At 50.6% G+C, this 22,142-nt stretch overlaps 6 protein-coding genes across 6 annotated transcripts; 5 read left to right on the plus strand and 1 right to left on the minus strand.

The window, feature by feature from the left end:
- Window positions 1–832: 832 nt before the first annotated feature.
- On the minus strand, window positions 833–1,954 carry ASPSYDRAFT_89195 (uncharacterized protein; the record flags this gene model as incomplete). The annotated part of the gene is made up of 1 exon (XM_040852127.1): window positions 833–1,954. The coding sequence occupies one exon, from the start codon at window positions 1,952–1,954 to the stop codon at window positions 833–835; it is 1,122 nt and encodes a 373-aa protein (XP_040702251.1).
- Window positions 1,955–3,009: 1,055 nt separating this feature from the next.
- On the plus strand, window positions 3,010–5,586 carry ASPSYDRAFT_44787 (uncharacterized protein). The gene is made up of 3 exons (XM_040846906.1): window positions 3,010–3,330; window positions 3,511–4,910; window positions 4,967–5,586. The coding sequence occupies exons 1-3, from the start codon at window positions 3,303–3,305 to the stop codon at window positions 5,321–5,323; spliced, it is 1,785 nt and encodes a 594-aa protein (XP_040702252.1). The 5' UTR covers window positions 3,010–3,302; the 3' UTR covers window positions 5,324–5,586.
- A 7,482-nt stretch (window positions 5,587–13,068) lies between these two features.
- Window positions 13,069–13,678, plus strand: ASPSYDRAFT_44795 (uncharacterized protein). Its single transcript, XM_040846908.1, has one exon. The coding sequence runs from the start codon at window positions 13,090–13,092 to the stop codon at window positions 13,660–13,662; it is 573 nt and encodes a 190-aa protein (XP_040702253.1). The 5' UTR covers window positions 13,069–13,089; the 3' UTR covers window positions 13,663–13,678.
- Window positions 13,679–14,548: 870 nt separating this feature from the next.
- On the plus strand, window positions 14,549–15,747 carry ASPSYDRAFT_946494 (uncharacterized protein). The gene is made up of 2 exons (XM_040853003.1): window positions 14,549–15,099; window positions 15,470–15,747. The coding sequence occupies exons 1-2, from the start codon at window positions 14,874–14,876 to the stop codon at window positions 15,664–15,666; spliced, it is 423 nt and encodes a 140-aa protein (XP_040702254.1). The 5' UTR covers window positions 14,549–14,873; the 3' UTR covers window positions 15,667–15,747.
- Window positions 15,748–15,827: 80 nt separating this feature from the next.
- Window positions 15,828–19,394, plus strand: clcA (putative C6 finger domain protein; the record flags this gene model as incomplete). Its single annotated transcript, XM_040849422.1, has 7 exons — window positions 15,828–16,526; window positions 16,585–16,697; window positions 16,755–18,152; window positions 18,215–18,295; window positions 18,346–18,548; window positions 18,610–19,114; window positions 19,175–19,394. 7 exons carry the CDS (start codon window positions 15,828–15,830, stop codon window positions 19,392–19,394), a joined length of 3,219 nt encoding a protein of 1,072 aa, XP_040702255.1.
- A 981-nt stretch (window positions 19,395–20,375) lies between these two features.
- Window positions 20,376–21,478, plus strand: ASPSYDRAFT_57753 (short chain dehydrogenase/reductase family protein; the record flags this gene model as incomplete). The annotated part of the gene is made up of 2 exons (XM_040849423.1): window positions 20,376–20,409; window positions 20,475–21,478. The coding sequence occupies 2 exons, from the start codon at window positions 20,376–20,378 to the stop codon at window positions 21,476–21,478; spliced, it is 1,038 nt and encodes a 345-aa protein (XP_040702256.1).
- Between the last annotated feature and the right edge of the window lie 664 nt (window positions 21,479–22,142).

Raw genomic sequence — 22,142 nt, forward strand, 5'->3', positions numbered from 1 at the left:
GTGCATGTATGCCACGACAGAGTCGACGAAAAATTTACGATAACGAAGTTGTTGAATTACGCACGGTTGCTTTTCCAGAACACCAGAGGTCTTCAACATCAATATTTCCATGGTCCCCAAATCTTCAAAAATACCGTACTTCACTGATACCATGACAGTATGTTGCGGCCTTACCATCTGCTGCCAGAATGACGCCACCTTGAGAGTGTGGAAAAGCTCTACTTAATCGATCTGAAAAGAAGTGCATGGTTTTTGATTAGATATAGTTATAGAAGGCCTATTACACCTCTATATTAATATACTAGTAATAAGCAAGCTTTTCTTATATAACTCTATAGTAAAAGCTTCTTTAAAGATATAAATAATAAATTATTAACCTTGCTAATTTAATATTGATGTAAATGGTGAAGTTCCGCCTTCACCGGGATTGTCAATATCAACAGATAGTACCATGAGATATGGTCTTGAAAGGTGCGTCCTAAAAGACCCTTTCCACTGAACCTAGAAAACACATTTCTTTGGCGTGTTCAGAGAACAGTCTATACGGGCTTAAAAACGCAGTCTTGCAACTTCTTTCTGGTACCTCGAATAGGAAAGCATCCAATTTTGACTATTCAAAAGGCAGTATCAGATTCACCTCACTAGACTGCGTAATATCATTACCTGGTACTACGTGGTCTATTATGTTCCTTGCGAGGGGGATACTACGGTGTATAAGAGCAATACCCTTTACGAAGGCATAATGAAAAATAGAAACTTAGCAAAGCGACGCTATATATTCCAGGTTATCGTACATTGTAAGGCCGACGTTAAAGCTGCATGAAGTGAGTGGTTATAACAATCCACTCGGCATGGCCCCCGAGCTCCTCCTAGATACCGTATTTTGAGAATCGTCCACATCCAACGAGCCACTCTGCGTGATAAATGCCGGTGCAATCGGTCTTTGAAAGGAAGAGGCCGGGCCGTTGCCTGGTGACCTTGGCAAAGATGGGCTGGATGGGAAATCGCTTCCTAGGCTGTTTCGCCCGGGAAGAACGAGGGTGCTACCCAGGCTTGTTCCGCTGTGGATGGAATCCCTATTTGCGGCGTACGACTCTGCAGGTCGTGTAAGGTCTTCGTTAGTATTAAGAATTGCGGTAGAGTCTTGTATGATAATGGGTCCGGCGGTACTGTTTGGTCCACCGTGAGCATCTGTCGTGTTTGAGAATGGGTCTGAGTAATTGGAGCAACGAGAGGATATTTGCTTTTGTTCATTATGGGCGTATTGTATAGTGCCGGGGGTTAAAATAGCCGAGGGCGTCGGAGACGGACCCGAAAGGTAAGACATTTGAGACCGGAAATCTCGTCGGAGACCCGTTCTTGAGTTTGCAGAGGCGCGATCGTCTTGTATCTCGGCTGACTTTTGGCGAGATCGGCGGCGAAGGAGGAAAAGTATGATTATTGCTGCCAACGCTATAAATCCCAGAACGCCGAACAGGGCGCCAAATATTTTCGCGTATGGAGGATGACCGGACGGTTCATCGTCAGATACAAAGCCGATAGGTTCGGAGGATGGGGTAGACTGCGGTGTCGTAGGAGTATCGCTAGCAAAAGTAGTATGAGGGACAGAGGAATCCAGCCCCGAGGGGTGCAAACCTAGGTTTTGACTAGTCGTTTGACTTGGTAGGGATGACTCTGTCTCCGGATCGGAGGTGGTCGTAGTCGTTGCTACTCCGGTCGTAGCAGACGTGGCGTCTTCACTGGAGATTTGTTGGTTATGATAAGTTTGTTGAGATGCTGTGTCCTCCGTAGATGCGTTCTCCGTAGATGCGTCCTCCGTAGATGAGGGCTCCTTGGTAGTAGATGGGGGTTTTGTTGCGACTGTAGTTCCGGAGCTATCTGTTGCTCTTGGTTGCCGCAAGATCTTTGTACATCGAAGACCCTGGTAGAAGATGATTGAAGGGTTTGTTGACATGTCGTCGAGACAGATGCTCTGCTAGATTGAGGCGTGGCTACATTGAGGGAGGATATTGGATGACAAGGAACGAATGTTGTAGGCGCCGCCTGAGCGGCGCGCAAGATATTGACGGTATAATGAGAGCAAGCAAAAAGCGAAAGTGTAAAAAAGTATATATAGGGCCTGAAGAGAGTCAGGACATGACAACCTCGAAGAACCTCCAGGAATGCTTCAATTTAGAAAACCGGTTCGTAAAGAGCTGTGCAGAAACGCATTGGGAAAGCCAACTCAAAAAGTTAGACGGGATCCTTGCCTGGGAGAGGCAGCAGGCGAGTGAAAAGAGCCCTCATCCAGGGCATTGCGCATGGACCCCAGCAGAAGAACGAAAAGGGCGATGACAGGTAGGGTTCAGCTGTCATGGGAAATTCTCCCGAGTCTTTTTCGGATCTCTGACCTGAATAGTCGTAGAATTGCAGGCTCTCGAACAAAAGGATCATGACGGGGGTAGATGTGAAACGCATTCCGTCCAATAGGCAGGGTCAAGTAATCTATAGAGAACCAAACCTGGTCGTTTTTGGAATAGCCTGGTCAAGGGTCGCTTGCGGGCTCTTGAGGGCGAGAGCAGAAGGTCATTTCCATTGACACATCCATCGTTGGACAGAAAGCAAGAGAGTGCGTATAAAGTTGTTCTCGTCAGAGAGACAGAGATGATGAGAGTGAGACCCCAGGTTGTATGGGCGCACCGTTTATTTCCCAAATAGGACATGATCATGTGCATGATGACTCAGCAGCGCCCGGGGTGCCTCCGTCTTGACTCTCGGATACCGGGGCTCCACCGTTGGCGCCGTTAATGGCATTGTTCAGACAAAGGCTCCGTGATGTGTCTTTGCTGCAGAGCTCTGGTCAAAAAAATGCTCAACGAGTCACCAAGAACCTCAGCACTCGTCACTATGCGTCCTCTGACGACGCAGTGGGTGCGCTGTAAGGGGAGTGAGAGAGCCCCTGGCTAGCGCGACAGCTACACGCTGTGTCATGTCGCTCCACTTCACTATGCATAGATAGAGCCGGCGTTAGTTGGCTCCAAAACACTTCCCCCCTCTTCTCCTCCTCGAATCCTCAATTCTTCCTCCAAACTCTGTCTCACAGTTGCTTATACTGTGTCCGTGCACCGCTTCATACGAATGAGACATCTTGCCACTCCTTCTCTGCCCCTCTTTCCCCTGAACCAAACTTCCAGTTCCTGGTACAGCTGAGATAATCGCATGTGATCTTCCGATGTGTTCCTGGTCCTCCACCGCCGCCTCCAATCCCTCGTGCAATTGAACAATATCGAGTCAAATCAAGTACTAGTAGAGACCGTCCCACCATGTTTGGAGGATGGGGCGGCACACTGGGTAAGACTCCTTGTCGGTTTATCAGAAATGCCCCTTGCGGCTGGGTCGACATCCTCATAAGCAAAACTTAAGCCTTAAGAAGACACCCGAGAGGATAAAGACAAGCCATCAGCCTCCGATCAATTCCAGGCGACGAAAATCACTTCAAGCTCATTGCCCCATGCTAACCGCCGTCGCCAGGGCTCCCCGCAATCGGCTCAGATACCGACAAGGAACGTTCACCCCCGCCGCCGCCAACGCCGTTGGACTTCCCCAGATATAACCTCCCCGACGTACCCGACACCCCCTCCGAAGCCTCGTTACGCAACTTTCGAACTGTTCTTGCCTCCATCCGTCGCCCTCAGGACATCACACCTGATAAATTCAACGACCTCAACCTCAAAGTTGAAACAGACGTTCCCGTAGCCTCCATCATCCGCCATGATGGTGCCAGGACCGCCGCTCCCCTACCCTGGGAATCGGAGTCTCTCAACCCCTCCCTCGGCCGCCCTATGCCAGCGGACGGATCTCTGATTTTCATGGATAACGAGAACCCGTACCCGCACAAGGACAAATACGATGTCCTAGAACGCGAGCTGCTGTTTGAGAACGATGATGCATTCCGGGAAGTCGGTAGGTTGCCACCTCGCGCGGGCCGCGAACGGGTAAGGGTGACGCAGACGAGGAAGTTTTGGACGGCGCTCGAGCGAATGGGACAATACTGGGATGACAGTTTGGATGAGTACTATGAGCGGCCGAAGTCGCCTGAGCTGAGCAAGACTGATGGCACTACTGGAGCCACCACTCCCATGAACGTGGACACCGCACCGAACGGTGATTCAGCTGCAACAACAACAACAACAACAACAACAACAACAATCACAACAACAACGCAAGAGCCGAAGTCAAGCGAGCCAGAATTAGTGAAGAAGTATAAGGGTCGGCGCATCGGGGCCGGCACCGATATGCCTGATGATATCCGCGAGGAGACCGTCCGCGCATTAACCGAGATGGCTGCGTGGCCCTTCGGATGCCAGGCGTCTCTCCCTATGCTTCCTCCCCGGCTATCGTTGGGCACGCTGCTCTTCCCCATCCGGCAAACATTCTTAGCCACGCGGTCGCCAAGAGACAGGCAGCTTGCTAGGAACGGGATTCTTGAAGGTCCTATCTTCGTCGCACAGTGCCGACCCGAAACGATCTTTCGAGCGCCGGAACAGACTCCAGGACTCGGCATGGGTGATACATGCGACCTCGTTCGTGAAGTCGGGTCTATGCTTCTCGCTGCGCAGGAACGGGCGCGAGAGGGCGAGGTCGAGATCAAGCCGGGTGAGGGCAAATGGTGGACGATGAATCCACGATGGGGCGGCGCGCCGAATGATAACATCGGTGACAGTGTAAGGGTCACAAACGAACAGGAGAGAGAAGCGGCGGCAAACAACGAGCGCAAACGTTCAAGACCGTCGGGGCTGCGGCGACCAACATTGACCCGAAGAATGAGTAGCAGCGATAAATGGAAGATTGTACAACCAGGTCCGGGTCTGTGGGATAAACGGATGCGGTATATCCAGATTGGAAAGGACAAAGAGAGCCCTTTTGACGATGTACGACCCGCCCTTAGGTTTACCATTGCACTTTCGGTTACGCTAACAGTCAACAGATATACATGCTCTCCTCTATTAACCATCACGTTGCCATCCTCCATCTCCGCGTCCACCGCCGATACCTCGACATCATCACAAAGGGAACAAGCGACGTTCCCCCAGACTCACCACCGGACCACCCCTGGCACGTCCTCAATGTGCGACGAACAAGATGGTACAATCTCTTCGACGCGCAGGACCGACTAGAAGTGTTCAGGGGAATATGGGCGTTATTCCACTGCCTTTTGCGGTATATTGGGTCGCCTGATGCGCCCTTCCCTCCAGTTCGAGGTCGTTCGCCTTCAGTGGCCGACTGTCTTATTCCTGGCATGGGCCCCATATCCCCCATTGACCAGCTCTTAACCTCTGGTTAAGCTCACGTACCTACTACCGTACGTACATACCTCGCGCCTCGTCTGTTTATGTGGTGTAGATACTCGCTTTCGTACATAGATACCGCCGGAGTTCGCATATGTTTTGGATCTAGCATGCCGCACTTTGCAACTACAAATTGATACCTCTCTACTTACTGTTCATCAGACTTCCTACTATAGTGACGTAATAGTACTTGCGTCGTTCCAGTAACCTGGTCACCGGCAGCTGCGTAGTGTAACACAGCGTCAGTCAGTGCAAAAACTTTCTTAGCGCACTGACCCGGGATATTGGGACAATAACCTTGAAAGTGTAAGGTTCAATTCAGCGGTAAAAGCCCAAGTACCTCTGGTACGAACCATGGTCGGACTCGCTCACCCAGCCTCTCAGGCACGAGATGCCACGCAAGGCGAAGCAAAGCAACACCACCCAGTGCGTTGGGAATGGAACCATCAAAGTTTGGAGCAAGTCAAAACACATTCCAACCCGTTCCTTTGGGTCCGACGAAACCTAATTTCCTCCCTTTTGCGTCAATTGTATGGCTCAGGTTCGAAACTCAAAGAGCGGTATACCATATCTCCCTAACGCCCGGGGTAAGAAATGAATGTCTCGGGCTCTCGGCGTCCACCATGACCATGGCCATCACCCCCCTGCGTCAAGACCCGTGCGCTGATGCAAAGCGACTGCGACATCACAGTGCACACCCAACCTCCCCGGCCACTTTGGATAAGGGTTCGGTTTCTCGACATCCCACGGCCTATCGCTTACGTGGGCGACGGCGGTGGCTGATACAGACTAGACGTCTAAAATAAGTGAACACCATTGACACTTGACAGCTTGGACTTGACAGCGCGCGCCGCGGCTCAAAATATCAGGTTTTTTTCTCCTTTCTTTTCTTTTTCTGCCTGACCTGGCATGCATGTCTGTGCGGCCAACACGCTGTACCGGGCAGACTGCAGCAATGGGCCAGGAATGCGAGGCTTTGTTTGGCCTGGAATTTATTTCCGTCATTATATTTCGAGTAGGGGGCGAAGTGAGGCCCACGATGCTTTGGACGTATCGATTATCGAACAGGTGAGACGTTGAGAGTCGTTGATTGGGATTTAAGGACATGATGTATTATTATTTTTTTTTTTTCTTTTTTTTTGAGATGGAGGCAGCTGCGAATGTTTTTTGATTTGAGAACTCAATTGTCGATTAAATTAATTGATGATACTCACGTATTCTCGAGCCCTCCCGCTCCCCGTCTCCAGCCCTTCAGCTTCGTTCCGGCCATCGGGTCTAGATTCTGCGCTTTGACATCCAGGAGGAATGGAGCACACACCACAATCATAACCCCAACTCAGCACTGACCCTCTCGCGTTCAGATATTTACAAGGTCACTTGCGAGCTCAGACCGGGCCAGACACGTAGATCATCCGTCTATCAACAAAGTGAGGCAGCGACGCCGCGGCAGCGAGGAATGTGATTGTTTCCTGTCGAAAAGTGACGCTGACGCACGATGTTGACTGGGCGAACCATCCGATCCTGTCATTGTGCCATAGATATAGTTCGACTACGGCCCGGGCACAATACTATTCAAAACTCGAAAGCTCCCAAAGTCACGCACGGCTCTTGTCGCTGCGGGGCTACCACCAGCCTGCCAGTTGCGGCAGGGCCTATACATCTGGACATGGCCCATGTATCCCGTGGTTTCTTCAGTCTTCACCCTCAAACTCCAGCGACCCGCAGATCGCGCCACACTGGGAAAATGCACAAGTTCAGGATAGGAATAAACGATCTAGTCGTGCACAGCAACGATAATCCCTGCTGCTGCTGGCGACGGATCTTGAATCCGAGAAACCGGGGTAGCCAGCCAGTCAGTCATCTATCTAAGTATAGATCGATCGGATGCCTCTAATGCCCGCTTGTTATTGACAATAATGGGAAATTATCTTTCGGGCTGCAGTCTGTATTCGACGTATATGACGCACACAAAAGGTGACTCAGGAGTAGACGAAAAACAACCCGCGTACAAGAGAAGCCCCCTGTCGTTGGATACGTCCCGTTTCCCGGCAAAGAACCCAGCCACAGTATGGAGGAGCGAGCGCAAAGAATGTCAATCAAAGCTTGATATTAGACAGTGGACAGCGGGCACTGCACACTGCATACTGAAAACTGAAAACTGCGCAGTGCTTGTTAAGAGTTAAGACGTATCCTCCTTACCTATACAGTTGAACACGCAGCAGCCAGCAGCTCCCTGGCGTTGAGTATGCGCACTTGCGCAGCGTCGCTAAAAGCCAGGCAACCGGCGAGAAACTCGGCGTGGAGTGGTATGCCCCGACATTGTGCATTGTCACCGTAGCATACGTAGCATTCTTAGAAGCCCGTACCACTTCTAGCCCCGTAGCTACTGTAGAAGCGGTCCCGGCAGGGTCAGCGTATCATCTAGATATACATGCAGGGCCCGGGGAAAAGAGACTCGCACTGCCCAGATCTCCACACCTGCTCGATTAGATAGCATTCTATTACTGTACCTGTGAGCTAAGCAGACTTATGCGGGCAGCAGGCGAATAGAACGTTGAATGTTTTAGTGTATCATTCTCGAACAAACATGAGTTTAGACTCATTTAACTCATTTCTAATAGCAAAAAGGGACAATATTGCGCATACTTTAGCGGCATCAAGTGCTTATCAAAGCCAAAAGGTACACAGGAACCGAAGTATGGGATATAAGTAAAGCCAAAACTCCTGATGTCTTGCAAGTGGCGCGGCGTGACTTGTTTTTCACGGTCGGTCAGTCGGACTTATATACAGCAGTAGCTCAACGCGATGAAAAGGAATGAATAATTTATCTAGAAGAATAAATAGAATAAATACTTTCAAAGGTGTAACGGAGTGCGGAGGGAGTTGTTTATTCGCACCTGTTCCCGTCGGAAGTATACAGGCATCAGTGGAGAATAGCTGGTTTTAAACACCAGTCTCCATTGAGGGAACCGGAGAATAAAATGTCTACGACAAGGTCTTGACCAAGGTCGTCGTCTTAGGCCCCCACTACAACTGTGTTAATTGCAGTCTCGAGGGTTAGTTCAGCGATGTTCGAAGTGTTCCCACCGATCAATGTCCTTAGCAACAATGCTATCACGGGCAACATCAGAGGATATCCATGTCAACGGTTAGCATCGTCGACATATCAGCAAATTACCCCAATCATAGAGCTCTCTGGTTGATAATCGGCCCAATCAGTGCGCGAACAGAACCGCAAGGCAGAACCATCAGCAATGGCCTCAAACAACCCAGATTTTTGAACAAAACTTTGGAACTGTTCAGCTCGTATCATAGATATTAAACCTCCATCCTGGTCTTACGACACACGCCCGAGACATCTCGATGCCCAGACCGATCTTGATACCAAAGGCTACCCGTGTACGTACGGTTGCAGATACGAGGTACATAGGTACTTCTCAACCCGGGGCGAGAAAGAAAGTACTGCCAACCCGCAAACTTTGAATTCAGCCTCTCACAAGCAACAAGAGACTCGAGCTCGGGGAGTCGGGAGTCTGGAGGCCCCAGCGTCGGACTTATGGATGATCTGCAGGCGGGCGTTCCAGGCCATTGGAAATATGACAGATCACTCTTCGGTGCGTCTTCCTTTCAATGTGCCGTATGTATGCCGGCGGCAAACAGTAAGTCGGTTGTCTGCGGTGTGGCAATTGAATAGGGGCTGGAGAATGGGTTATTTTTTCTTTTCTATTCAACAGGCATTTCCGACAAGGCATGGCAGTAGTCTGAGGCTCTGTATGGTTTAGATGGATAGGCGAAGGAGAGTAGCCGCCCGACCAGACACGGGGCGAAGCAAGAAACGAAAAGAAAAGAAAAGCTACTCCTCAGCCTTGGGCAATCAAGTAGCATACATACCAAATAGGACGTGCCAGTGGCTGCCGACAAAGCCATAGCCCAAACTATAACTTAACTAATCTTGGCTCAAATCGAATGGTTGGGATTGTATGGACAAGGCTCAAGCAGGCCGGGGGTTCAGTCCACAGAGGCACAGCGCCAGGACACATCCCAATTCCAACCACATCCATCCCATTTTGCATCCGCACGGCGGTTCACATTGGTATTGTCATCTATACATCCATCCATTTGCCCTCCCGTAGAGCTCCCTCGCAAGCGGACTCAGCTGGGGAAAGGGATCCACGATAGACAGGGCGTCCGTGCACAGTGGTGGCATGATTGGCGGGATGCAGAGTCGGACTTGATCGATTCGTCGCCAGCGAGTGGACTGGACTTGTGAAGAAAGTGATTGATATATGCGAGGAATTACAGATCGCATTTGGCCGCCGGGTAGTCTCGCCTGTCCTGTCCGTCATGCTCAGCGTCCGCGTCGGCGACGGGGCTACTTTCTGGAGAAAAAATGGGCCAGCCGCTAATGCGGGGAGAAGTCACATTGACGTGGATGGACAAGAGGCAGATTATCCAGTGCTGGATGCAGGAGCAGGAGCGACTTGATCACGTACATACCTATTGATGTATGTGAGACAGGTGATGCATGCCAGAACTTGTTAGCTGCAGTAGCTTCGGCCGAAAACAGACCGGGTCGTTTGGCGTTGGGGGATTTGGTCCTTGTTGAGGTCTTGAAGAGCGTTGTTCAGGTTAAGATTAGCCTGCAAGTTCCATGGCCATGGCTATGGGTTGTGATCCATCCGCTCTGTTTGTCCAGCCTGCCACGGTGCAGATAAACGGCGCTTTTATCGTAAGGTTTGTGGCAGGGTTGTTCTGCAGAGCACCAGAAGGACTGGCAGAAGTCAAAAAGAAACTCGTAGCTGCTGTAGCACTCAGCCATGCACCTGGACAGACTCGGCGATACAGAAATCAGACTGCAGGAATAGTTTAATGACCCGCATGCAGGGAGCGAGCGCTGGCTAGCCGTGGGATCTGTCGCATTGCCGTGTACTGCAAGATGCATTGTTTGCTATCGAGATATGGTGTTCTTGGAGGGTGTCGTTAATCGAGATAACTTGCATTCACAGACACTCAGTTTGGCCGAGTGCAGATACGATATACCAGAAGAGACCAGAAGAAGCTCCGACCGTCGTGGTTTGTGTTGGCGACGGGTGGTTGACTGCAGCCTCAAAGAAATTCATTTAACAAAAACTATATATTTTATTGGCCCGGTTTGGTCTCCGGGTTGAACCCCGGTTCTCCAAGCTCTCCGTATTCCCACACCCTCCTTCGATGCGACACTCGAAAGTCATGGCAATTTCACAGAACAAGTGATGTGGTTCAGCCCGCCTCATCTCGAAATTCGACGATCGAGAACGCCACCTCCAACCTCGCTTTGTTCGCTGACCTCGGGGGATTCTGGAAAATTATTCAGGAGAAGGTAGCCCGACCAATGAGACTCGTGCGCCTGGACTTCCACCCTGAATAGCCGCAAGGAAAGCTCCGGCGAGTATTTGGAATTAAGCGGCGGAGCTGCCAAGCTCCCATGATCTGGAAGCTCGTGGAGACTGGTGTGAATGGAGAGAGAGAGAGTGAGCTGAGAGTTGTTCAGTTGACACTGGCGCAATTCCCATTTCAAGCATACTTCAAATCGATCATTCATCACGATGGGGCTCTCCCGAGCAACGGAGCAAGCCAACCGTCAACACTCCGCCTGGTCATTCGTCTCCGTCTCCACAGGCTGCATGGCTGAAAGATGCCGAAATACGGTGACCTCAAGGCTCTCGCTGAGCCAATGGCTTCGAATTATCCCCTTAGCTCGGATAAATGTCTCATACTTGTAATAATTACGTATAGAGTGACGGATCTCACGGTTGCTTTGCTTCTACTTGCTCTTTGTGTCCTGTGAAGGTGGGAAGGTCAGACAAGGTCAAGTCGCTGTCGCGGTGACCCCTCCGCTGTCAGAGGCGGTGTCCATGATTCACTGTTAAACTCGGACCGGGGACAATGCGAGATTATCAGATTCCGATCATCATGCGATTGGCAGACGTTAGATAGTCAACTAGAGCAGAAGTAAGGTTTCTTGAGTCGGTTCCTCGATTCAGTTTCTGCGATCCAAAGATCCTTCTAACGGCAAAGATCTCGTACAGAATTATATCTTGCCGTTGACTTCTGGACAGTGACTGGACACTGGACGGGAGCGGTCACTGTACCCGTACCCCGATCAGGCATGGGCTTTTGCCCTCGGTGTCGGCGCAGCTATACAGAGTGCCAGAGAATAGAGATGGATCCCAGTTGGTGTTGGTTTTGGTGATTCGACGTTAGATCTCCCCACAGGGTCATGCGTTGGAATTTGGGACACGCAGCGGGCCATCCAAGATCGAGCAGAAGGATCGGCCGCTTGTTTGTTGCCCAATAGTTTCGGCGGACATTATCCTTTTCGAGTCAATGCTAGCTCGTGAATTCCACTTAACTCCATTGAAAGAGGAAGTTGAACGACAAGACACTGTGAATCTGTGATATCTGACCTAACAGTTATTGGATTACCATTATTGAGTTCCTTACCCCTTTGCTTTCGGAGAACACCGTGGGTCCTCGACTCCTCTGCCTCTGTGAATTCAGTGATGATACTCATTTCTTTTTTAAAGCCCAACCGCGAACCTATCAATGGCCACCGCCCGCACACATGATCGAGAGGGGTAGATATGGTTGTTCAAGGCAGATCGCGGGAAGACAGGATGAATATCATCGACGAGACGGCAACTTGGAAGGAAAGTTCGGCAAGTTAGTTTCTTGCCGTAAGGAGTTAACGCTAAAATCAGCGGCCTGGCTTGACAAAGGAGGCCACCCACAAAAAGGCCTCACCGAGTGAATCAAGCTGAAGCAAGTGGCAAGAGATGGTCTCTGATTTTGGTATTCCGCATCGGAGGTGAGTTTCCTGTCTTCAGGCCGCCGGACTGCGTATTCTGTGTTGTGTGTCTCTACTTGTTCGACCATCCCGAGACAAACAACTACTGGTACTCCAGTAGTTTCGAACCAGTGAAGAATACGACGGTTAACTGCCGCCTTCCGGAATTGGAAACGGATTCTTCATGGGGGTTCAAGCCATCTGCACGAAATATTGCACAGGGCTATCCCTTGCTTGAGCTTTCTGCACAACAGAGACTGAACACAGCAGATACCTGATCGTTAATAATGCAATCGCGATGATCAGGAATAATAGCATCATCCCGGGAGCTGGGTAATTAGAGCTCCACATGAGAAAGAGGAGAATTTGAAAAATGAGATCAGGTTTGAGGTTAGTACGGAGGAGTAAACGGCGCCCGCAGGATTCGAGGGGGATTGAGACTGGCTTCGGCCGCTGTTGAGCCGCTCCTCACTCCTCTCCAAGCCGGTGACCGGAGGGGAGCTCAAGAATGGAGAGCATTGGATCCTTAGGTTTTGTTTCACCGTTGAGTATATTAACTGACGTGGGTCGTTGGCGCAGTCGTTGGCAGCTGTGATTGCCACTTGCCAGGGACCCCAAGATGCCAGTAGCCGAGCTGGTTCCAGGAGACGGGATCAGGAAGAGCTAGTCGCGTAGATCAGCTAGGAGTCGCCAGTCGGAGCCTGCCCAGCTTTTGCACCATAAACCGGAATTAAAGGATCGCGATATGAAGTCATACATTGGCTGGATATCTTTTCATTCTGGCGGTGGTGGCGACCAGGGCGGGAATCCGCGGGAACTCCGGCGTCCCAGTCTGCTGGAAACTCGAAGCTAGCTGACCCATCAACGGCCCAAAGGCTGAGTGGATGGACGAGGTCGTCTCGAGCTTGAATTCCATGGTGGCGAATGCCGGAGATCATGCGTGGATTTGTCACTTCTCCAGATGGGGAACCCCTGGACTTGTCCTCCCTTGATTCGCAGCGACTGCGAGTATTCTGTCGGACGAGTGGTATGGAGTGCATACAGTGTACACTTACAGACCACAGATCCAGCTGCCGTCTGCCGCTGGCAACTCAGGTGTGCAGCCGAGATTTGTCTGACGCTGAGCAGCATTCCGGCCAACCATGGGAGAACATGGAGACAGCCGGCGGTTCCTGTGCCAGATCGGCTGACCCGCGGCTGGATCCAGGGAACTGCGTCTGTCGACAGTCGACAGTCCACACCGTCTCCTGCCCCTCAGTCGCGTCACCTCTGCTGCTGCACCCTGCAGTCCCGAGCCCGCTGCTTTATTCTCCTGGTTATTCTCCCACCACAAAGTCGTCCAGTGCCACGGAAATTCTTCAGTATCGCATCAGTCAGGCCAATTTATTCAACTTTATTTCTACCACGCTGCCGGTGCCCAGTAATATATTATCCAACCCCAATCCCCATACTTCGGAGAACAGTCCGGGCCTCCAGATGATGTATGGAATATATGATGCACCCGCATGATTCAAGATAGGATCCCCCTTGCTAAACAAGTGTGTTACTGTTTGACCTCCGTTCTTCCGGATGGGTACCCAACTGATTCCTGAATTCCTAATCGGCAGTTGGCCTCTTCAAACACGGTTAAACGGTCAATGCAGACTTCTCTTGTACACGTAGAGTATTCTTTTCGGGATCAACTGTTCCGGTGCTTCGAGTGAGAGTGCTGAGCCTGGTGGTGTCCGGCCGCTCTCCATACGGTGGAGGTTAAATGTTATCTTTGATATGGAGACTCGATCAGTTGCTCAGGATTTGGGCAGCGACCCTCCTTGATTATCTCCCGTGCAATAATCCTGGAAAAGGAAAAAAGTAAAAATCGGTCTGGCTCCGGCACTGCGCATCTCCAGGCTGATCTTGGACTGCTCTGGCGGCGCCCACCAATCCGCTTGATCTGCCTGATTCCTGGATTCTTACGGAGTATGGCTGGTGTGATTCCTTTCGACCCCGTCCCACAGCTCCAGCGTCCCCACTTGTGAAAGATGAAGTCTTCGCTGCTTCGAAGTTCGGAGCTGTCTTGAGTCTTGACATGAGCTATCGGGAGTTGTCCAGAGAGGCAATTTTAACTGGGTCGTTCGTAATATTATTCTGGCCACTGAAGTGCATCGCACAATGAATTCCAATTAGTCTTGTCGATAACTTCAGAATTAAATAATGCAGAAAAGATAAAGATGGGCGGGCCTCCATCTGTCAATTTTGGTGGCTTTCGGAGGCCCCCAAACCACAGGAAAAGGCTAACCCTCAAGTGAAATATTATTATTATAATTATTATTTTGGTTATTTTTACTCGAATAATACTTAATTATATTCATCTTCCGCTCTTCGCAAAGGATCCTTTTTTCTCAGCAAGAGGGGCAGGCTGAAACAGTTGAGCATGAAAGCAGAGGCAACTATCAGATTTCCAGTGCGATCGCCTGCCCAGACCTGATCTGATCTTGACTTGCTGTCGTGATTCTTGACTGCTTTCTTGCCTCTGCTCTGTCCCTTCCCGGCCAAGTTCTCGCTGTGGTTTTATTCATCATATTGGGTACGTATCTCAGGTTCGCTGCCATCCCCCAAGCTCCAGCTGGCCTGCCACCCATTCTTCCACCCCTGTCCTGGGCCTTTGGGACCGTGCTGTGTGCTGTGGAGGTTCTGTCAGGCATTACGACTGGGCTTCTGGTGTCCTTTAAGGTTCTGCGATGTTTGTGTTTGGGCCCTGCCATTATTGTCGCAGAGTCGAATTCTGTTTATTATTCCTGGCGTTCCTCTTGTCGATCCACTGCTCGTTCTCTTGTCTTCCCTTTTTACGCCTTCATCTCCCCCTCCCACTTATTTCGGCACTAAAAAGTACTAAATTCCTTCTTTCTCAGGGTGCCGGACAATGGGATCAGCCTGACGGACTCTGCCACTTCGCCGACGTTTTTGGTACGTCCGTCTTTTCTTTTTCTTTTTCCGAATCCTCCTCCACCACAGTTCCTCTCGCCGCTGCGCCGGCGTGACTGATCGGCCGGTCACTGGTCACTGGCATCCTAGCGGTTTCCCCCTCCGTATACTCCCAAAACCTCTTAGCCCCCGGCACTATTAACACGTCTTTAATATTATTTCCGCCCTAACATGGTTTTATTCCTTACCAATATCCTGGGTGCACTACACGCCGGCCATCGCGATCATCTTTCCTTCCCGCTTTTTGGCTTTCTCTTTCTTGCCTCCATCTTCTCCTGCGTTTTCTCGCTTTGACCGTTGTCTCTGTCCGTGCTGCCATCGGCCTTCCTGACTGACAGCTCCCGTCCCATAGATTACCCTTTCCAGACTCTGGCCTGCACTGGCCTGCACTGGCCGATCCTCACCCCTCTTCGTGTGACCTCCCAACGCAAATCATACATCTCCGAAGGAAAACCGACCGCGAACCCAGAACCCTTCTTCTGTTCTTTTCCAGCCCGTGGGAAACAAGGCAGGACGGAAAGAGAGATAGAAAAAAAGGCCCGACCCTAATAGCAATCGAGGCCTCCCATCCTTCCCCCGCGTCTGTCGCACAGCTGCCAGCTGATTTCCTTTTCGGGAACCTGAGCTGCGTCCTTTACTTATTATTCCGGTCGCGCAACGAGCCCTATCCATCGTGTTTCACATGGGCATAACCATGTCCCCTTGACCGTATGATTATCGCATACGAGAGACCGTCTATCGAGGATTTGCGCCCGCCGAAAGTCCCTGCGCGAGACGTCGGTGCTGCGGTCATGGAAATTGTCACTGCGGACGACAAATCGAGAACCCTGCCCCAGTACTCCGGACCCTCGCTTCCAATGCATCGCATTCCACCCCCCGAGGCACCGCATGGCCTCCCAGGGGGCCCAGGACTGTACGATCAGTCATGGCGCCAATATCCGGCCTCATACGATGCACACCATCCTGAGCCACGGCGGCCTTCCAATGCTCCTCAGCCACCAGTACCTTCACATAATTACCCTCCTATGCAAAATCGAGAGTTGCCGCAACTTCCCTCCGATGGACCATACGGCCGACCGACCAGTTTACCGGCGCCTGCCCATGCCCCTTCGGAGGCTCCTCCACCGCCACCACATACGAATTTCCATCCTATGAATGGCGCCCCGCCCGAGTCATCGCCTTTATCTGCCCCCCCGGAGTTTACTAGAGCTCGAATGTCTTTTCCACCTCAAGATCAAACCCCCCACACCAATGGAGATCCTCCGCCGCCCCCGCAATCACTGCCCCCGAGTCAATATGCTACTACAGTTCCCCCAACCGTATCACATACGCCTGCCCCTTATGACGCGGGTTATTACCAGGCACAGTCATTTAATATGCGACATCGCAAGGCGACTCGAGCGCAGCAGGTAAGAATATAGCTATAGTTTCTATGGCCATACTGTCAACTGACGCTCTCTTTCCTAGGCCTGCGATCAATGCCGAGCAAGGAAGGCAAAGTGTGACGAGGGCCGCCCTGCTTGTAGTCATTGTAAAGAAAACAACTTAATATGTGTTTATAAAGAAGTACCCCCACACAAGTCGGTACCCACCTTCCCGTTGGTCGAGCTTTGGAGTGTTAACAAAGGGTGTTTTAGGCAAGAGAAGTCTACACAACTGATATTGGACCGACTCCAACAATTAGAGGACCAGTTAGATACGAAACTACGCGGGCTGGAAAGACTGCATGTCGGCCATGATAAAACACTTGATCAGATCTCTGCAATGCTTACATGGGGTCCTGATGGCGAGACCCAGAATACGGCACAATATCCTGTTATGAAGGCGGATGGTTTGGATGTTGCACAGAAGCCCGAGGCTAAGGAGCGGGTGACATTGGCTGCTGATGGTGGGAAATCCAGCGACCCCAGCGTTTATACGAAAGGACTTCTTCAGACTGGAGAGGACGGGGAGCTTTCAATCCCTGTGGAACATACAACAGCAGCGCATAAGTTGCTTGGATGGCCTTCGATCACGAAACTGCTCCACCGATATGATGACGACTATGTCATGAAACTTGAACGGTACCGCGGATTGGTTCGATTTGAGGGTCGAGGGGAAGCACAGGAAACAGACGAGGAAATTTCCTCGCAGCCGACAAGCTTCAACACGAGCTTGGATGAAAATTTTTCGCAATACGCCTCTCCTAACGGAACTTGGAACTCGAACACGAAGTATAATGATGCCCCTCCAGAGATCAGAGGTATTGATGAATATGGTTTGGTAGCTATCGACGCTGAAACAGTTCGTCGTTACCGCGACAGCTACCTCGAGCACATTCACAAACTTCATCCTTTCCTCAATCAGCTTGACCTAGAGCAAAGGACCGAACGCTTTATTGCTATGCATTGTCCAAGGGACCCCGAGTCTGCAGCTGCTTTAAGCGTTAGGAACTCGGCAGAGGCACCAAGGGGTGCTAAACGGAAGCGATCAGGCGAGACGTTGCATGGAACGACGTATGATCAACAATCACCTCCAACTGGGCAGCCAGACGGTGCCGCACCGCAAAAGGTACAAAAGTCGATTCGCAACGCCATCATTCTGCTCGTTCTTGCCCTCGGCCGTATTTGTGAAGTTCGCGACGAACCGATCCGTGGCGCCTGCACTGATCGAATAATTGACTATCGTAATGAGCCAATTCCTGGTGTGCCACCACGCGCTGGCGTATCTCCGTCTGGGCCTGATTCAATGGGCCCGCCCGGGAGCAGCTTCTATTCATCATTCCAGGACCAACCAGCACCGATGCCGTCTGTGACAGACGAAAAATTCATCACTCACCCCGATCCCCCACATCTTCAGAATGTGGACACAGTTCCTGGACTGGTATATTACGCTTATGCCGCGAGAATTCTTGGTGAAAGCCAAGGAGCAACCTCTCTTCCATATGTTCAGGCCGCATTATTGGCGGGCTTATATACCGGTCAACTGGCCCATCCTTTCCAAAGTCATTCTTGGATCGCACAGGCTGCCCGAGCATGCCAGGTGCTCACATTGCCGTGGGTCGCCCTTTGTTTTACTGTATTAACACTGTTTGGTGGGTTACTAATTGGAGATACAGAAAGAGCTACGGGGAGTTACAAGATGATCATAACAAGGATCTTGTCAACTTTGCGTACTGGACTTGTCTGCAGCTTGAGAGGTATGTTGCTGCCACCCGTTTTTCAGGAGAAATTGTAATAACAAATCTAGTGATATCTTGGCTGAACTGGACCTGCCTGCGAGTGGTATCTCACGATCCGAATCGCGCATTAACCTTCCAAAGGGCAGATTCACCATCTCTTTGCCGAACAATATATCCGCGCCTAATACAATGATGATGTTCTTCTATTCCGCCCAAATTCATCTCANAAAGGATCTAAATCGCGTACATACGGACCTGTACAAGGTTGAAAGTGAGTTTCTTTAGGAACTGTCAGGATATTTTTCCCTACTGATACATTTTACCTTTGGCAGAACAAGGAGAAACGCGGTGGTCGTCTAATGTACAGGAGATCCTGAGCATGAACCTGGACCTATGGCGGAGCAGTCTGCCCCAGGAGATGAGATGGAGTGATAATGACCCCCCATCTCCGGATATCAACGTTGCGCGAATGAGGGCCAAATATTACGGCGCGCGATATATCATCCATCGGCCTCTTCTTTATCATGCTCTGCATTATTGCGGACCGAACATGGCCCCGCTATCTGTTGATTCACCGGCTAGATATGGAGAAGCTGTTTCGTCACAAGTCTCTCCATCGTTAACACATGGCCAGTATGCCCCAGGAATGACACGCATGTCAAGTGACTTGGGCTCTGTGCCAGGTGCAAATGGAACGGCTCATACGTACCGTGACTTGCCACAGAAACTTCGAAGGGCTTGCAAAGTATGTTTGCAAAGTGCTGTCAGGAGTACAGAGGCGTTTGACGCAATCAAGGGACGCCCTGTGGTGACGAATATCTTTGGGACTGCTCATGCGTATGCCAATTTTCCTTGCTTATTAGCTTAATTCTCATATCATACTGATATTTTTCTTAGACAATTTGGGAACATGCTGGTGTTGTCCACCGCTTACATGTCGCACCTGACGGATCTCGTGAATCGGAACGAGCTTGAGAGACTACTCCGGAGAACCATTGCCTTTTTGCTCCGAAATCGAAATATTTCGCCAACCTTGCGCGCTGACGCAAAGATTCTTGCTGACATTTACGAAAAGATTTTTGAGGAACCCCCGACACTCGCTGCTATGGACGGGTGAAATCGCCCATTCTCACAAATGCTACATTTATATCGCGCTCGCTCGTTTAGTGGCCTTGTTCTTCGGCGGCTTCGCATCACCGCCATGCCGCTGAGTCGACCATGTTTTTGCATCACAGCGTAGCTTTCCAGCTAGCACACGGTTTTCAAGCCTCGATGCTTTCTGCATTTCCAACGCAACTGCATTTCAAACCATATATGGACCATCATATATACATACCACTGCGCAATACCATATTTGCCTCTTTTTTTTTTTTTTATATATCCTTTTCTACGGCCGCTCGTTGATTTCATACCTCTTGTTCTTGCATTCGTCATACGTGAGTCACCTTCGTGCGTTTCAGAAAGAGAGGGCGGCTATCTGAGCGCGATCTTGTCGGTCATTTTGTTTTGTGTGTTGTGTGTTTCTTTGTTTTATTTCAGGGCCCAGGAATTGGCGTGGGAGGCAATATTTGATTTTGCATTTACAGCGAATAACAGAACATATAGTAACATTTTGGGCTGCTTCTGGTTGTCAATGCCAGTTACAGTGAGATACCCAGGTTGAATTAGGATTGGAATTCGGGGATCCTGCGGGAGATTAAGAGTAATGCTAGTAGGAGTAGTGTAGTCGCTGGCGGTAAGGAAGGATAAATCCAGCCAAGCAGTAACCGCGGTCCGACCGCTCCTGGTTCCAGGGTTGATCAAGGGAGTTGTGCGGTGCAGTAAAGAAATCTCAGTGAGAGAGGTGAGAAGAGGAGAACCTCGGCCGCTCATGAATTCGACTCCGGTTTCCCCGCATTCCTCGACTCACGACAAACCAAAGACCGAATTTCCCACGAGTCATGGCCAGTGACTCTTTATCTTTGGGCGATCAACCTGGGAAAGGGGGCACGCTCTCTTGACCGCTGTCTGCCATATCAAGGCCTTCTGCACCCCTGCGCTTACTCTAAGCTTTTTTCAACTCTCAAGGTTGCGACTTGCGAGACTCTTACCGCGCAACATGGCGTCTCAAGGATTCTGGTTCTCGCGAGAAGGTTTGTTTCTCGAAATTGCCCCCTAGTCATCGCGCCCGTGTCTAATTTCCTATATTTCTGTATAGGGTTCACCGCGGACGTGGTTGGAAAGCTACTGCAAAGGACCATTCTCAGCCCCTGGAAGACCCTCCCTCTTATCCTACTCGCACATTACACCTCAAAAGGGAAAGACACGGCGCTCCAGTATCCTAAAGCCTACCAAGCCCTGAAAGTTCTGGCCTCGCTCGCTGTCATCCGTCGAGTCAACGCATGGCTCAACCACCGCGCATTGAACAACGGCGTCTCAGACCAATATGACTGGAACAAGGAAGTCGTTGTGCTCACGGGCGGTAGCAACGGGATTGGCAAACAGGTCGCGCACCTCCTTGGAAACCGTGGCATCAAAGTTGCCATCCTAGATATCCAAGCGCCGCAGGACGCCCTCCCGCCCACCGTGCGTTTCCACACATGTGATATAACCTCGCCAACAGCCATCGCCGAGGTCGCTGCAACCATCCGCACGACAATGGGCGAGCCCACGATCCTAATCAACAATGCTGGAATCTGCAGCAGCCGCACCATCCTCGGCAGCACCGAATCCCAGACTCGCCTGCAGTTCGAAGTCAACACCTTCGCGCACTATTGGCTGACAAAGGAGTTCCTCCCGGCCATGGTCAAGCACAACCACGGTATGGTGGTGACCGTCGCGTCGCAGGCGGGATACACCGTTACCCCCAATATGGTGGACTATTCAGCCACCAAGGCAGCTGCGATTGCGTTCCACGAGGGCCTAAGCGCGGAGCTGGTTACGCGGTATAATGCGCCGCGCGTGCGCACTGTGCTTATGACACAGAGCTTCGTGAAGACTGCGCTGATTGACAAGCTAACGCCTGAAGATACTTTCATTAACCCGCTGCTGCACCCGGAGACGGTGGCGGAGAAAATCGTGGAACAAGTTCTGACTGGGACGAGTGGCCACGTCCTTGTTCCGGGCTCGACTGGATGGATTGCGAAGTGTCTGCGCGGATTTCCGCTGTGGTTCCAACATCGCATTCGGTTGGATTTGGAGCGATTGATGCGTGCCGATTAGACCCTTACCTGCTTCGTCTATCTTCTATCTGAAGGCTTATAAATTTGTTCTTCTTGGTTGATTTATTGATGGTTGGTCACGATTGTATATGCTTCGTGGGGTATTTAGTATACTATTTATGTATATTGACTATACATTACTAATTGTAGTTATTGTTTTTGCCCTCTCTCCTTCTTTTTTTTTTATTTATATATATATATTAAACTTCAGGAGTTTTAAAAGAAAGTTGTTTAGCTCGTGCGTAGCATGGCATGGCATGGCCGCATGGCATCGCATGTAACTGCCTAAGGCCGCAAACCCCACATTCTTCGATCGGGAGAACCATAGTTCGAATCGGAATGAGCCATGGGTCACTGACACTCCGAACTACAGCGTTTCAGATAATATAAACATCACCTATCATTTCATTTATCTGAGGTTCCTGAACAGCTTGGATAATTTACGCGCATCTTGTTCGCTGCACCTCCAGCCACTCTCATTTCTGCACGTGCATTCTCCACCGCCCAGACTCACCGCATCCTTCAGTCCTCCCCAATTCATCGCTCAGCTCTACAATTTCTCCGAGCAGGCAAGCAAAGTCCAGAACGACTCATCAGCATTCCATCGCCTGCCATCGTCTTATATTGAATTTTATCAACTTTTTCAAACGAATGCCCCGCACTCT

This window comes from Aspergillus sydowii, assembly GCF_001890705.1.
Source record: "Aspergillus sydowii CBS 593.65 unplaced genomic scaffold ASPSYscaffold_5, whole genome shotgun sequence".
Lineage (NCBI taxonomy): Eukaryota > Fungi > Ascomycota > Eurotiomycetes > Eurotiales > Aspergillaceae > Aspergillus > Aspergillus sydowii.